The 16,998-nt window shown below is 44.2% G+C and overlaps 1 protein-coding gene across 9 annotated transcripts in view; it reads left to right on the top strand.

The window, feature by feature from the left end:
• The first annotated feature begins 5,108 nt into the window (after positions 1-5,108).
• Positions 5,109-16,998, top strand: part of WNK1 (WNK lysine deficient protein kinase 1) — a 99,729-nt gene continuing 87,839 nt past the window's right edge. For all 9 annotated transcript variants that reach the window (XM_033056999.2, XM_033056998.2, XM_033057000.2 and 6 more), the window contains exon 1: positions 5,109-6,431. In XM_033056999.2, coding sequence (XP_032912890.1) covers positions 5,658-6,431 — 774 coding nt within the window. In that variant the 5' untranslated portion in view covers positions 5,109-5,657. The remainder of the gene's footprint in view (positions 6,432-16,998) is intronic.

Consider the following 16,998-nt stretch of genomic DNA (forward strand, 5'->3'; position numbering starts at 1 on the left):
AGGACATGAGCAAGTTCGTTATGCTGGATATGAGCCTGCTCCTGCTTTGACTGAAGTGAGTAGTATTTTATTTTTTGTGCTTTGATGTAGAGACGAGCAGGACTGGACCTGCTGTGAGAGTGATTGATTTCCATCAGCTTGTGAGTGGTGAGCAGAAAGCAGGGCAGGCTGAGTGCTGCGCAGCATCAGTCAGTTTGCAGGTTTGATGCTGCAAACCCAGCATCACCATCTTCTCCACACTTCCCTCCACCCACCTCCATCAAACAGCTCCTCTTCATTAAAGCAGTGCCCTGCCTCTGTGCTTGCTTTAGAAGTGTTATGACACTGCTGTGAGGCACAGAATTCCCTAAAGCCTCAGAGAGAGAAAAGATAGATGAGGCATCCTGAGCAATTGACTAAAGACACAAAAAAAGGAAGAACATGACGCTGATTTCAGCAAATATCTCTGCTTCCACAACACTTACTCACTGTTTGACTACTCCATAAACCCATTATATAAGGAAACATTGCAAGAATGGCAGTGAAGATGATGAAGAAAGAAGTGAGCCATGTTTTTCCTCTGCTCCCAGTAGGACAGATATTGAATTTGGTCACAGCATCTGCCATTATGGCTTGATACAGTGTGAAAGATGCATGAGCAATAACTGAATCTCATCTCTGATAAAACTCAGCCTTTGAGTTATTTTAAGTGTTCTTCTATTGTGTTCTTGTTCAAATTTATCTGAATGGATTCTGTCTGGAGAATGTACATAGATAAATATGCTAATAGTAAATACAATGATAGATTAGCTACAATCAACAGGGAGCCAGCAGCACGGCCTACAATGAAATCTAGACTAAAATTGGTTGCTAATGTAGTGGAAAGTTGTGTTTTGTTCCTTCAAAAGCACAGGTAACTAACCAGTGATCCATCCCACTGCTGGTTCTCTCACTGGTTTGCCTTCACACTCTTGGAGTCCATTTGTTAACGGAGCTCAAGAGAATAGGGAAAAAATGAAAGAAAAAGAGTTTTGTTTTCTATTCTAGTAGCTAGAATGGGGGTGGATGGGTGGGTGAAAGGGAAACGTGGGTTTTAATCTGATGAAGAAGCACATGCTCTGTTCCAGTTTTATGGTGCACGGTTGCTGATATTTTCTCAAGCAATAAATAAGAAATATCACATAATTCATCATTCCTGGATTCTTCTTACCCAGTCTGTCTGCCTCTCTCATGAGTCCTTTAGCCACAGCTCAGACTTTTCTCAGGTGTTTTGGCCATAGTGTGGGCTTGTCTTCCTGCAGAACTTGCAGACTCTGTAAGCCAGGACAGCATAAAGAGGGATGTTTGGTTCTAAGATTGTAGTTCTACTACAAGAGCCTACTACAGAGCCTGAAGAGTTAAACTGCCTATGGGTCCTCCTAGAGATGGTTACAGTGATTTCATAACCAACCCAACTTCCAGAGCTACTTACTAGTACAAAACCTCACTTAAAATAAAATAAATGCAAGGTTTTAGATTAAATTTCCAGTTAACTTTGACTTGCTAGGGGGAAAAAACAAAGCAAAACAGAGTATCTGGCAAGTTAAACTCTCATTTCTCAAGCATGAGGTCTTGAAATATTTTACTTCACTTACTTTCAGCATTAAGAAACAAGAATGAACACTGTGGCAGAGGCCTAGATGTAAGAAATGTCAAGGAAAAGGAAGAAACTGCTGTAGAAAAACTTGTATTGTCACTGTTTTAATATGTCACTGTAGCTGCAGTCTGGTAATGGGCAATAAAACTGAGATGAGGAGTTTGCTTTGAAGAGCACTTAGGTTATGGAATAAAATCACATGCATCAAAATTATGGCATGGCCTCCTGCATTGCATAATGTATTGCATAAGACAAAATAGAGAATAGCTGCTTCCCATTAAGTCTTTGTCACATGGACAGGTCATGGATGCCAACAGTGGATGAAATTTCACCGGAGAAAGCAAAACTGAAAAAAAAAAATTTGATTCAGTCAACTTCCAAATCACACTTCATTCAAAGTAATTTTCTAAACTATTGTTGCTCCAACTGAGATGATTGTAACTATAAAAGGCTTGAAAGAAAGATATTTTTATGATGTCAAGTATAAGCCCTTTGGATTCAATCAAAAGATTGTTTTAGTTTCTCTGCCTGTAATTTCTCAAGTGTAGTCAGACTCCTTCCTTCTGTGGATTTTTCTTACAGCAAAAGGTAAAAAAAAATATTTTTTTAATTGGTTGAGGAGCTCTGGCACTAAAACTATTTCAATTAATTATTTCTAAACATAGAATACATATAGAATTTACTTCAGGCTTATTAAATCTTGCTGCAACCCTGAAATTTTCCATTTAGCCTAAACAGAGTTTTACAGATTAAAAGAAATAAAATTGAAGGGAAAGCAAGCCCACACTCTTTATTGCATTCATCTTTTTTTAGAATGACAAAATTAAATCAACACCCACGTAAAATATAATTGCCAACATCATACCACGTTTTTTTTATTTTTTTTTTTTTTCAGAGCCAAAGAAGACAAAAATCCATCATACCCACCTCCAGGTCAGCTGCTCAGCTCTTTTTTTTCCCTGCCAAGATGATTGCTCTGCCTACCTCTGCCCAGAAGAGGAGCCAGTGAGAGGAGGCTCCCTGAATTTCAGGAGGGCTGAGGAATGTGCTGGATCAGACACCGGGGAGGTGCCTTTTTACATAATTACCACAATTTTTTAAGTCGAAGACCGCCTCAGGCCCCCTGTGGCTATGCTGCAGTCTCTTTTGCAAAGATTTTGCTTAATTAACCGAGGGAAAATATATTTAAGGAGAATGGGTGAAAGGCATTTGTGCGAGAAGGGGCTACAGGAGAGGTCTTCGCTTTCAGGGAAGCCCTGCTACTGTGTCCCACTGCTCTTAACAGTATAAACAGCAGGGATACACCTGCTCTGCTACAAAAGAATTGTCTTTGTGCTGCCCCAAATCCTTGAATCGCTCTGGACCCTGCTCAGCCACCAGAGGAGCTGCTGGTCCTGGCAGGGCAGTAGGGATGAGGCAGATGGATTAACTGATAGTTCAGCTTCCATCCAGCCACTCTGCTGCTAATCAAACCATCCCGTTCAGCTCAGCATTGGTTTCCTGGTGCCAATGCAGCCCTGACGAATGCATGAACTAAATCCATGTTTTCAAGCCCTACAAGACTTAAATCTTTGCTGTAGAGTTGTACACTCGTTTCTTTGTGAAGACTGCGCCATTATTTTGTTTGTTGTTACAAAGGCGAAAAAGTAGGACAGAAGGATCCAAGGAAAGCAGCAGCATGCTGATTACTGTGTCAAATTTTATTTGTGAGGAGCACACGTGAGTATTGCCCAGGTTGATTTGTGGCTGGGAGCTGTGGAACTCTCGAAGAACCACTTGTGCTACTTTTTGCAGAAGGAGTTGAGGCCTCGCATCAACAGCACACAACTTCCTCTAAACTGCTGGTTTAAAAGTAGCTTTAAAAAAAGTATTTAAAACAACACTGTGTTTTCTGGGAAGATATTACTTGCTCAGGGAATTTTCTCAATTTTCTTTTTCTTCCTCTATGAAATTTTTGCTTTGTAGCTGCCTGAAAGTCATGGTCCAAAATCATTTACTCCTTCTTCAGTACATTCCAGTTGACTTCAAAAGACTGCTGCCGTAAGAAGGAAAGTGCTTGGTTTTGGTTTATTGGTACAAAAGAGGAACATGATATAAATAATTCAGATGACTCGTCTTTGCCAAAGCCTTGTTAACCTGAAAGTTCCCAATTCATGTCAGGGTTCACGCAGGCTCTGGCTGCTGGGTTTTGTACAGCCCGGGTTCAGCTGCAGCAGCCACGAGCACGACTGAAGTGGCCACAGGACAACACTTGTGCTAAGGGCAGAGGCTGCAAATTCTCTTTCTTTTGATTAATGGCATTTACAGAGCAGTTCATTGCATTTCAGGTTGCTTGGCCGCTTAGTGCCTCTTCAAATGGAGGAAAAACCCAAACTGCCACTTGTTCATGCAGTACTCAGCTACACGGAGCCATTGTTGCCCACGATTTTAATTTGAGAGGAATTTGAGAGGCTGTTTGAAAACATGACCTCCTTGCTGCCTACAACTCCTTCACCGGGGAAGTGGAGCAGGCACTGATCTCTATCTGGTGACCTGTGACAGGACCCGAGGGAATGGCCTGGAGCTGGGCAAGTTTGGGTTGGATATCAGGAAAAGAGGGAATAGAGTTCAAGGAGATTTGGACAACGCTCTCGGGGACATGATGTGACTTGGGGTGTCCTGTGCAGGAGTAGGAGCTGGGTTCCGTGACCCTTTCCAACTCGGGACATTCTGTGAAATATATTTATCTACTTATAGACAATATCTAAACAAATACACGCGTTCAAAATATTTACTATTTAACATATTATTTAACATATTTAATATTTATTCAAAATATTTAAGTATTTCTATATGCGGGTATAACACAGGACTTGAAGAAAGGAGCAGTGCAAGCAGACCCGGTGCCTTTTGACCCGCCGGGCGGGTGGAGGAAGGGGCGGCCGCGCAGGACGAGCATCCCCACAGCACATGGGAAGCCCCTGACCCTGTGCAAACGCCGGGATCCTCCTTGGTCGCCCCCTTCCCTCCCTTCCTCCCATTCCGGGGGAATCCACGGGCGGCACCGCGGAGCGACTCGGCCGCTGGAAACTACCACTCCCATGGTGCCCCGCGCGCGCCGGGAGCGGCCACCTACCGTCAGCGGCGGGGGGAGGGGACGATGCGCGGCCCGGGCTCGGGCGGGGCGTGGCTGGCGGGGCGGCCCCTCCTTCCCCCCCCGGACCGTGTGTCGGTTCGGGCTCCCGCCGTCGCCATTTAGCGCCGAGGCGTCGCCGGGCGGCCGCGGCGGCTGCGCTCGGTCCTGCCCGCCGGGCGCCACCCGGACTCGGCTCGGCGGTGGCCCAGGGGAGCGGCGGCTGTGGGCCACGGCGGGTGCGGGCCGCGGGCAGCAGGAGCAGTAGCAGAAGAAGAAGAGGAGGAGGAGGAGGGTTTCCGGCTCCGCGCGAGGCGGCCGCGGCTGTTGGAGGGAGCGCGGCCCGGCCGCGCGGGCGGTGGCTGCGCCTGCCGGGCGGTGGAGAGGCCGCGGCCGCCATGGGCGCCCCGGTGAGACGGGGCTGAGCCCCCCGGACCCCTTTCCCTGCCCTGGGCCTGCCCGGGCCTCTGCTGCTCGGAGCGAGTGACTGAGCGCGGCTTTCTTGGCGTGCGGGCCTGCGCCCCGCTCCCTCCGCGCGTCCCGGCCCCTTTCCTTCCCCTCTCCGGGCCGGCCCCGCTCGCTCTCCATCGCCGGCAGCAACTGCAGCGGCGAAGCACCGGCGTCCCCCGCTCGGGGGCCTCCCCGGTGCTCGGGCTTTCTCTTCCCTCGCTGTCCCCCGCTCCAACCCAGCGTTCCCGGTGCTCCATGTCGGCCCCGCTGCCTGGCTCCCCGCTGCAGGATGGATGCAGACGCTGACCGGGGATCCACCCCGCCGGCCCAGCCTCCCAGCTCCGCCGCGAGGAGCCCTTGGGACCCTCCTGTGTTGCAGCTGCAACGGCAGCCGCGGCCGGGCGCGCTCCCCGCTCAGTGACCGGCCCTTGTCTCGCCTCCCGCCGCCGCCTCGCCGCAGCCGCGCTCCCCCGGGGCACCATGTCGGGGGACGCCGCCGGCAGCGGACCCCCGAGCCCGCGCTTCCTGGTGCCGCCACCGCCGCCGCCCAAGAATGGTTCCAGCTCGGACAGCTCCGTCGGAGACAAGCTGGGAGCCGCCGAGCACGGAGCCGCCGGCGCCGCTGGAGCGGGCGGCGGACCGGGGAACGGAGGCCGCAGTGAGGAGTACCGGCGCCGCCGCCACACCATGGACAAGGACAGCCGAGGGGCGGCAGCCACTGAGCACCGCTTCTTCCGCCGGAGCGTAATCTGCGACTCGAACGCCACGGCCTTGGAGCTGCCCGGCTTGCAGCCGGCAGCGCCCTCGGCCCCTGTCTCGGGAGGCAGCGCGGCTCCCTCGGTGTTCCCCCCCGAGGGTGCCAGCCGGACCCCTTACGCCCCTGTCACCGTCTCCGAGACCGACTCGCGGCCGCCGCCGCCCGCCCCGCTCCCCCTGGAAGGACAGACTGCTGAGGAGCCCCCAGCCGCCAAGGATGCCGCCCCGCTGCTGCCCAAGGAGGAGGAGGAGGGAGATGAGGCAACTGCGTTACCCCCTACCAGTGCCGCTGGCAGCCTGTCAGCTGCCAGCCGGGAATTTGAGGAGCGGAGAGCACAGCAGGAAGACATCGAAGAGCTTGAGACCAAGGCAGTGGGCATCTCCCCGGATGGTCGCTTCCTCAAGTTTGACATCGAGATTGGAAGAGGCTCTTTCAAAACTGTGTATAAAGGACTGGATACTGAAACCACTGTGGAAGTTGCCTGGTGTGAGCTACAGGTAAAATAATTAAATAAAAAAAGTGAATTATCACAGCACAGTCACTCTCCCAGGTGCTAGTCATTGTGCTTGAAGGGTGTAAAACCCATCAGCTCGAGGTCTGCTTAATTCGTAAGGAACTTCAGACCTTACCCGAGGCAATGCTTTGGAAGAAAGGTGCATCCTTTCTGTAGAGTCGGTTTGCCTTTTAATTATTTTAAATACTGTGATCTCTGAAGAGTGTTTTAGCTTTATCATCACAAAACGCGCTACAGTTCTCTTCCATGTAGTGTCTTGCATTTTACGCCTCCAAAAGGTAGCTTGGAGGATTGTAAAATCACTGGTGTGCAGCTTCAGGGAGGATGAGGGAAGATGTGTAAGTGAATGTTTCAGAATTTGTTTAGGTGTTTTTTCTTAGGAAAAACTGTGAAAACATTAATTTCACAGACATTTTATAGGTAGTGGCAGTGGATTCTTGTGGGGTAGATAACTCTAGGATATACATAAAGCATGTAGTGTATCACACCATTTAGTTTTGCAAAGCTGTATTTTTCATTCCAACTTCCAGGGTTCCTACTTGTTAACAGGAACAGGGAAAGAAATTATCTTTTCTGTGGAGGATTAGAAAACGCCCTAAAGTTTAGCCTTTGTAGATGACTAGTGAATTACACCGGACTAAGACGTTGCTCTTTTAACAAGTTTCTAGGCTGAGTTCTGTAGGAGCCCAGTCTAAGGATGGCAGGAGCACCCTTATTCCGTGCGAGTCAGAGCTTGTATAACAGACACAAGTTGCTGTGCCACAACCTGAAAAGAAGTGGGAAGAGCTTGGAGTACCAGGAACAAATACCTGGTGTGCTGGTTTGTTTTCAGAGCCTCACAGTTTAGTGTTTGTTTTATGGTGTTGGGTTTTGGTGCAGTTCATAGAAGGGCTCATGTATGATGTCTTTACTATTGTGTTCCCATCCAATTTAGGGCAGATGGAAGAGCATTGGGTGAAAATCCCAAAACTCTTTGTGGGGGTTTTTAAGCACTCAGTGGCTCACAAATGATTGATTGTAGTCACTGCACCACAACTTTGTCAAAAACACTTGTCTATCTGTTCCAGTCAAGCTGAGGGAATTCATTAGAAGATTTCTGAATTTGTGTCCATATTTGCTATTGGGTGGTTGCTCAAGCATTCTACCAGTATCTCAGTTCATTATGTTTTTGCCATTTTTCTGTGCTTACTAACTGGAAGAAAGCTTCCAGTTTTCTTTGTGACCCTGCAGCATACCCTGCTCTTCTAAGCTAGCTGCATACTTGCTTGTGGTGGTCTGTTTCAGCATTGATTTTAAATTAAAAGTGAAACGATTAAGTGTTGGGCTCTGCTGAAGCTTTACTTGTGCAATTTGAACTGTAAGGAGATTAATAACCCATCAACATTATATGACTTTTATTTGAAATTTTAATCTTTTCAGTTTTTGAGTTCTGTGACTTGAATTTCTGAAGACTGTTTTATTCTTCACACTTACTGATCAGAAACTAATGTGAGCTTGGCATTAGTTGCTTTTCATTTTTTTGCCTCTTGAAGTGTCTTCATCATCATCAGTACCACGTGGACAAGCTGTCTGAGGAAGCACCACCTCTGAAGGAATTGAATCAAGAAGCTCATGTTTAAAGGGCATGTCGCTGGGCTTTCAGTCGATTTGGTGAATTCCACGAGTAGTATTGAAATGGACAAGTTTCAAAAAGCATGAATGAAAATATTTGCAAGGGGGAAATACTTGATGTGTTGCTCAGAGGGGAACTGCATTGCAGGAGTGCCTTGTGGGTGAAGTTAAGCCTCATTCCAAAGGCTGTATTTTTCCTCCCAGTAGACAGTACAAAGTGACAAGTTGAAAACAGGAATGTACACTTTATAGCTGTTAAAAGTATTTGCTGAAGGAGCTAGACTCTACAGCTAGTAGAATGTTTAAAGACTAAGTCCTGTTGTATTTTTTGTGACTAGAAGGAAAAGGAGGAACTTGGTATTTATTGGGATGGTGGGTATATCCTCTTATATAGGAAAATGTAGTTGTTGATGGATTGATATGTTATGAATGATTGGTGAACCTTCAAGGCATAATGATTTTGTTAGGGAAATGTGAATGATTTTTTTTTTCTTGTGCTGTGTTACAGTAACCATAACTAACGGATGGTTACTTTTAATTATCTTGAAATAATGTTCCTCAGCAATAGCAGTTTTTCTCTATATTCCTGCTAGCAAGTGTAGGCATCTGAGGTATCCCACCTCCCCAGAGTCTTTTAAACAGCACTGCTGAAGATTTGGTATTGGTGTTTGGCAGAATGACTTTTCAATTCTGAATAATGCAACTATGCCTAATTTTTATGTATGTGCTTTGTAGCAATGAAGATGAAAACCTGAGACTATGACTATGTTTCCTTTCAGAGGAAGTTTAGATGCTGCTTATGAAATGCAGCTTGTGTTCCCAAGTTAGTGAAACTGTGGAGGATATTGCTCATGTCCTCAAGGCTCTTGAATTGCCTTGTAATTAAATTGCCCCTTCTGCTTGATAAATTGAGCTGTGGAGGAAGTAGAAGGAGGAAGAGCTGGAATTCACTGGGTGAGCTATTGATGTTCTTAGTATCTCCAGCAAGCTAAGATTCTGGCCAAGACTTTATTTTTTTCTGGATCTGTGGAAGATGAGTCAATTTGGTTGAATGTAACAAAAACCCAACACAAGTCTGACAGATGGACTATCCTAGTTTACTTTTTGACCTGTCCATATGAAACCTATTATAAGTGAACCTACTTTAAAATATTGTGTGCAGGTGTTTAAATATGAAATACCTGCCCTGCTGTGAATGTAGTGGAGCTGTGAAGAGCTCAGCAGCTACTGCTCGGTGCCAGTGCTCAGCTTCAGTTGCTGCAAGGAAGTTGTTAGTGTAGTGTTGGCCTTCAAGTACTTTTATTCCCTTTGTATGTATTCATTTCAGATCTAGTTATTCTGAGTCAAGTGTGCCTCCTGCTGTTGTCATTAGCACATCTCATAAATTGGCTAAAATAGTAGTTAGGGTTACTAATTAAAGGGTTTTTAAGTAGGTAGATGTTGACAAAAGTGGTCTTTCCAAATTATGTTTGAGCGGTGAGGTTGTCACCTCTGTACAGTGCAGGTAACGTTGTGGTGAAAATGTGATCCCTTCCCCTGATGCTTTAAGTTTGCAAAGTAATACTCAAGTGCCAGAAGTAGCAAGTCATAGTTGGCTATAAAAGCCAAATCTTAGTGCTGTTGTGTCATCCCTCTGAGTCCCTGCGTGAGTGGTTTTAAATCAAGACTGTAATTTAACTGTTGATGTACAGAACAGTACAGATTGGTGCAGTCCCTTGCTGGACTGCAAAATCTTCTATCTAGAATTATCGCTCTGGGTTATTCAAGTTAGTAGCTTTTCAAATAGGAACGTGCTTGATGATGTGGAGGTAACTTGGGCTCTTTTGAACTGTGTATTTGTGAGGCATTTGAAGACTTACCTTTAATTTGGGCAGTGTGTAATCTTAAAGGCAGCATGGTCTATGAACTGTTGTTATGCAGGTATTTGCATTGGTTGGAAATGCACTCCTGGAGAACAGCATTGTGTGTCTGCTGTGGGGTGTATCCCTCCTGTCTCCTGTGTTCCCTGACAGAGAGGACCCACAGTTCATGAATGCACCTTCTTGCTGGCACATCGCATTGCCATTCTTACTCTGGCTTCAGTGTGCTGTCAGGTTATTCTGCTTAACATGTGAGCTGCTGAAGGATTAAAAAGGAACTGGAGGGCTCTCCCCAAGCAGCACAGAGTCTCCAGGGGTAAGAAATGCGTTGGACAGGTGAAAGTGCTGCACAAAGTTTGTTGTACTCATTAGTGCTTTGAGGGAAGGCTGACTGTGAGTTTGGTCACCTTCAGTTATAAATCATCTGAGTAATAGATTGGTGTAGGTTACACACGTGCAATTCTCTAGCAGATGTCTAACTACAAACCAAGTGTGATGTACAAACACTCCAGCTTACAAATGGATTTTTCTTACATAGGAAATAGCAATGAAAAACCAGCTGGGAACAAGCATAATGCCAGAACTGGATGTGAACCATGAGATTCCATAGTGCACTCTGGTAAAAGTGATAATGCAACTGACACTTCGTAGCAGGAAACAGTGAGGTGCTAAATAATATTTCCATCTGTCAGAATTTTAGAGTCTAACAATGTTAAAACTCTCTGTGCAGGAAGTAGCTTGCATATGATGTATTGCTTCACTTTTAGTGACACTTCAGATTTAACGATGCCTATCTCGTGGCCTTAAAGCTGTATTTAATGGCGATTTTTTTAGGTCAACAGACAACAATGGAATGCAGTTTCTGTACTCTGGAGTATGGACTCCACTGTGGACTTACCATGATAAAAATCAGCTTGCTGAAGTCAGTGTATAATTCTTTAAATTCTCTTTTCTTTCTGGACTGGCGGAACTGAGACTGTTTCAGAAGTTGCACATTCAAGCCTGACAACCAAAAAAGGTCTTATGTCACAAAACTGTGGCATCCTGTAGTCTTTTTTTTTTTTCCTTTTTAAAAAGCTGGTTGCATATTGCTCCCTAGGAGCCCTGACTGCAAAGATGCTGTCTCTGATGCACAATCATGTAGCTACATTAAAGCAAAATGGAAAACCAGATCTAGACCTTTCTGCAGTGAGAGGAAGCTAGGGAGTGGGGACCTGGAATTTGTCTGTCAAGCACTGTTGGAAAACTATTACATTCTGTTAGATCTGGAGAAATAGTCAGTGTCCTGAAACAAATATGCATTCTTTGAAAGCTCTGACTGTGGTTTAATTTTGATTATTTAGGAATACATTTTATGTAACTTTTACTGTAAGATTAAGTCCCAGTCTAATGCAGTATGCTGGCTCCCATGCCTACCCTGTACCTCTCATCAGTGCTCATAATGCTTTATTAGTTTGTGAGCACAGTTATGTGACTGTAGTAGCAGTGTGCCTCCTGTTTGTGACTGCTTCTGGGCCAGCTGCATCCTTGTCACAAACCTAGACTACAGTAATTTCACGATTATAAGCCCCACTGAGTATAAGCCGCACTTCCGGGTGCCAGCAACTTTTCGTTCTTGGTCCATATATAAGCCGCACCTGATTATAAGCCGCACGTTACAATGCAGAGTGTGATAAAAGGTATCTGTTCTATCACCATCTGTTGAGGGTGGGGGCAGTGATCCTTATCTCTGTGGGAGATATTCTGCTAATGGGCCATCCATTGAAACCAGGTGGGGCATTGTTCTTTATCTTTTCACAACCCATCCTCCCTCCAGCCAGTCATTTTCTGCTCATGGCCATTGAGTCCCACTGTGGGACTGATAAAATTACTGCATCCCATTGGAAGTTGCTCCAGCCAGGGGGAAGAGCCCAACATTTCTTACCAAGATAAAACAGAGGTTTTGGGACACTAAGGGAACCCCTTTCTCCACTGGACTCCAGAGGAAAACCGGATTTCTCCACATCACCACTGGACCTTTAGAGGGAAACTGCACCTTGTACAGGAGCACTGCTCCAACTGAGCCACATCTGTCACTGCAGGAGGATGCAGCCACCATTTAATGGGACTGCTACCAACACCCTGCCTGACGGGGTGTCAGGTTGTACTCTGACTTTGTCAGGGTTTGGGGTTTGTTTCTTTGTAGTACTGTATTTCTATTTTAATTTCCCTAGAAAAGAACTGTTATTCCTAATTCCCATATCTTTGCCTGAAAGCCCCTTGATTTCAAAATTGTAATAATTTGGAGGGAGGGGGTTTACATTCTCCATTTCAAAGAGAAGCTCCTGCCTTTCTCAGCAGACACCTGTCCTCCAAACTAAAACAGCAACTTTTTGTTCTTTGTCCATATATAAGCTACACCTGATTATAAGCCACACTTTGGGTTCGGACCGAAATTTTAGTCAAAATGGTGCGGCTTATAATCGTGAAATTACTGTAATCAAGGTGTGTGACAATCTGTCAACGTCATACTGTCCTTATTATCTCTTCTGTTTTCAGCTCTACAAATTCCAAACTACCGAAAGTAAAATCTGTACCACTCTAAGTGTACAATGGGCTTATGGCACTTTCAGGATGCTGCATTTCCAAATGTGCATATGCAGGGAACTTGAAGTTTTGCGCAGTAAAGTCTTAAATTTTTGCTGGTTTTCTATGTCATAGGGCAGAACAAATTACTGGTACTCACTGGCTTCAAATCTCTGATGTGAAAGCTTCTTCTTTAGCTAAAGATGAACACCCAGCCACAGTCTTGAGTGTTTGTGCTGTAATTGATACAATTGACAACTTGATAAATGACATGGGAAAGGAGCCCGGCTAATTACCTGCAGAACTATAAACACTGATCAGGCTCCCTCAGACTTGACAAAGGTGACCCTGAAAGAGAGAAGGGAGCTTTTGAAGTACATTCTGGAGCTGCAGCTGTTAGGAGACCTCTGCTTAGGAAAATAATCTTACCTCAAAGGGATATCGCTTTTGGAGATGGCTGTGGTTCAATTTGTAACTGGCTGGTTGTGAGGCAATAAGTACTTTCTGAAAATGCAGCATTTCTTATGGAAATAAACAGGCTCTTGTTTGTCAGTTTGTGTGGGTTTGAGAGGTGCAGAATTAAATCTCTTAAATGAGATTTGTTTTGGGCTGTTATGGTTTAAAAACGCTTAGCTTTATCACAGAACTTGTGAGGGCTGAGGAAAAGTACCAGGTCTATAATCTTTCTTTGTAAGGGAAAAAAACCCCACCTGATAAAAGCTCCCTGGAGACATTCTGTATAGAGTCCTTAGAGAGCTGTGGAGCAGAGTAATAAATAAAACAAGCAGTAATAGATCTGTGGTAGTCTCCATGGATGCAGTGCATGGTACAGTGCAGTTTTCAATGCCTTTTGGTTAGCAACATCCCTCTGGGCCACATGTTCTTCTTGTTTTGTCATTGTTGGTTTTATTTCATGCAGAAGCTTGTTAAACATCACTGCTCTGACTGACACCCAGGTTCTCCATGCTGGATGTGACAAAGCTGATGCTAAGCAGTGGCAGTCTTGATGCTTCCTGTCATGCATTTCCTGTAAAGATTGCCTACCTTTTTTTGAGATTACTAATTGGTTCTTTCAAGTTGTGGTTGAGTTGAAGTACAAGTTGAATATTTTTCTGCTTAGCTTGTCAGTCTATGTGATGGATGTAACCTTTAAATGATAAGAAAGATAATAAATATAATGTAAATTTGCAGTGCTCCTGCAACTGGGCATAGGACTTTCTCTTGACTTAGCATGTGTTTGTGGGTTTTGTTGGTGGTGTTATTATTTTTAATAGCAGATGGTAGGAAGTTACTGGTTTTGACTCTTAAAACTTCAGATAATACTGTGATTTTTAACTAGATCATGATGTGTGTACACCACACTTGGAAAAATGCTCTTCCATTACACCTTGGAACAGTTTGTATTCTAAATCGCAGGATTTGTCATGCTGAAAATGGATTTCTTGGAGTAGTTGAAGGCTTTTATCTAACATGAACCATCTGCATATGTTTAAGATCTTTTATTTTAATTCTTGTCCAAATGAACGAGGCTCAGTTTTTGTACTGGCTTCATAAGTATTTTTGTGAAAGCTACTTGCATTCCCTAAGACTGTCTTGTAGGTTATTTCGAGAATCATTTAGGGCGTGTATTGAACCTTAAACAGTGTTAGAATGTTTTGGATCAAAATACAGATATCCTTATTTCTACTTTATTTCCAGTTTCCTCACTCTCTTTGTGAATTGTCATACCAACACTTCTCAGTGTGTGGTTTTGGTTGCCCTTGTTCCCTTTGGGAGAGCTGGGGAAAGTGGAGAGGTGATTAGGATTGCATCTGTGCCTCTTTTGAGGTTGTGTTCAAGAAAGGGTGCTTGCTCATGACTTGTCTTGTGGGCACAACCTGCAGAATACCCGTAACTCCATGGTGCAGAGGATAAACTTTGTGTTAATAATGTTTTTTGCTATGCCGTCCTCTTAACCCAAAAGGAGATCCATGCAGCAAGTTCATCACAGGTGTTGGCGCATCTTTCTTTCTAAAGTGTCTGAGTAAAGTAATGGGTGGAATGCAGTGACCAAAATTCAGATTCAGTTCTAAGGCATACTTCTGAACTTCATCCCACCTGTCATTTTCACCTGGTGATGGCAGATACCATGCATATATCCAGATTACTCTGAAGTGCTGCAAGATTTGCCTGGGGAGTTCCAAGCAGCGCTGCTTTACTTTGCCTGGCTGACAAATAATTTAACATGCTCTCAGGTGTTTTTTTTTGCCAAGGAAGTGGCAGCCTGATAAAAATTAAGACTGGTAGTGTTATGCTGTTATATCATAGCCTTCCAGATGCTATGTGGGTATTAATATATACCTAAAGCAGTAAGCAGTTTTTACAAGGATAGCTCATTCTAAATCGGAGACAAGCTGCCACATTTGAATTTGTCATTTTAGGTCTAAGCAGAATCTTTGGGAATGCTGCCTATACACTTAGGCTCTAGAATCCATTAGAAAGCATGTTGTATACTTGATGGCCTTGTAACTAAAATACCTGTGAGCTTTCAAAGGGATGTGGCAATGACACCAGAATAAATGTGTTTGAATGTAAGTGGTGCCATTTCTTTTTCAGGTTCTCAAGTCACCTGACTCATCTAATGGGAATCTCTAGGCAGCTGTTTTCTGGAGTCTCTGTTCTCAGGGCGAGTAGCAGGGCTCCTCAGATGTTACCAGTAAGATTAAAACAAAGAGGTTTTGGAGACTCTGATAGTATCCACATAAGTTGTGTTGGGAGCCATAGCCCAGAGAGGTGCTGATCCTGTTGCCTTTGTTGCACAAGCAGTCACTGATAGAACCTTTCCATAGGTCCCTGTTGAGCTGCTCTCATCCTGCTATAGGAAGATAGCAGACAGTGTGAAAAATAAGCTTTGTTAGACCTCTTGTATGAGGTAGGAGCTGAATTGTTTCGATTTAGCTGTTCTGGATCATCCCTTTCATCTGCATGTTTCAGCCACTTCTAGTTTCATTGCATCAGGAGTTGAAGATAGTGGGTTCTGATAGCAGGTTTGGGGCTGGCAGCAGAAAGCAGAAAGGTCAAGATGGAAAAACCCAGTTACACAGTCATGAGTTTAATGCCACTGTGTAGTAGAATTTGCAGAGTAGGAATACCAATCTGTTTGTATGCAACTGGGGCAAATCAGAAACAGCTTTGCTGAGCTGAGTGGAAGATAGTACAAAGCTGATACCAACAGCCATGTTGTGTGGTTTTGGCCAGTTAATGTAGTCTTGTGGTAGTTTAAAACTACCCAGTTGGTGGAGTTACCCAGCTTTCCTTGGACATTTTCCTCTTGTGGGGTAACCTGTGACTTGCTTCTCTTATGCTGATTGTTGCTGGCAAGTTTGTCACCCCAGTCTGAATGTGTTTTGACTGCTTCTATCCTGGGATAGACTAGTGACATACAAACAATAACCCCCAAATATTATTGTTAAAAGCTTTAGCAATCCAGGCTGATTATCTTAAGGATCTGCAAATCTATGTATGTATGTAATATGCTTCTGTTAATGGCAATGTCTGAACCAGTACCGGGTTTTGCTTAAATGTTGGAAAATGTTATCATATCTGTTGTCAAATTTGCTTCTTTTAAATGAGACTTCTATTCTAGCTGATATTTTTCAACATAGAAGTGTTCTTGGTTTGTTTTGATCTTTATTCAGCTGCTTATGGTATGCTTTCATTTGGGAAATGTAGGTTATCTGTCTATGTAAAAATTCAAGATGCTAAGTTAATGTGCTTTGTTATAGCTAATGCGAACTCAGTCTACGAGTCCTCCTTAAGTTGAAAATGTTGTTATGAGGCTAAACTTGAGTTAGAGAGATCTTTAAAGTTCTTTCATATAAGTAGCCTACTGTAAGAAATGCTGTCTGAGAAGTGATTTTTTTTTTTTTTTTTTTTAATATTGCCCCCTCTGGATATAGACAAGTAGAGATTGACAGTATGTAGAATGGCCTTTGAGGGCAGGCTTTTTAGTTGTATTTATCTTGATTTGGGGCTTAGTCAGTCATTTGGTTTGCCAGGAAGAGTGTGCTGAAAAGGGAGAAACAACAGAAATGTCTGATACAAAAATAAGACTCAAAGTTTAGTTTTAGAATTTTTTTTTCTTCCTGTGGCTTTCTCTACTTCCTTTATGTGCAGCTTGAGCTTCTTTCTGCAGACTCAAAAGCAGAAATGTATTTTAGGTTATTTGTGCCTGGAGGGGTGGTGGTGAATTACACAGATTGCCTGAATTTGAAATGTTTTGCCTCTTGATGGCAACTGTGAGCCAGTTAAGGTGATGGTATGATTTCTTTTGCTGATCTCTTTATACAAGCCTGAACATATCTGAGAGGCTCAGGAACAAAAAAAATAGTGAAGAGCTCAAGGTTGCTGCTGAGGACTGAGATGCTGTAGCACCCCAGTGTATTGTGTGTGTTCTGTGCCTGAAGATCTGTCACAAGTTGTCTTTAATACTCAGGTTTCCTTGCAGCATTTCAGTGCAACTGAACATGACTAACT

The sequence above is a fragment of the Catharus ustulatus genome, chromosome 4, assembly GCF_009819885.2.
Source record: "Catharus ustulatus isolate bCatUst1 chromosome 4, bCatUst1.pri.v2, whole genome shotgun sequence".
Lineage (NCBI taxonomy): Eukaryota > Metazoa > Chordata > Aves > Passeriformes > Turdidae > Catharus > Catharus ustulatus.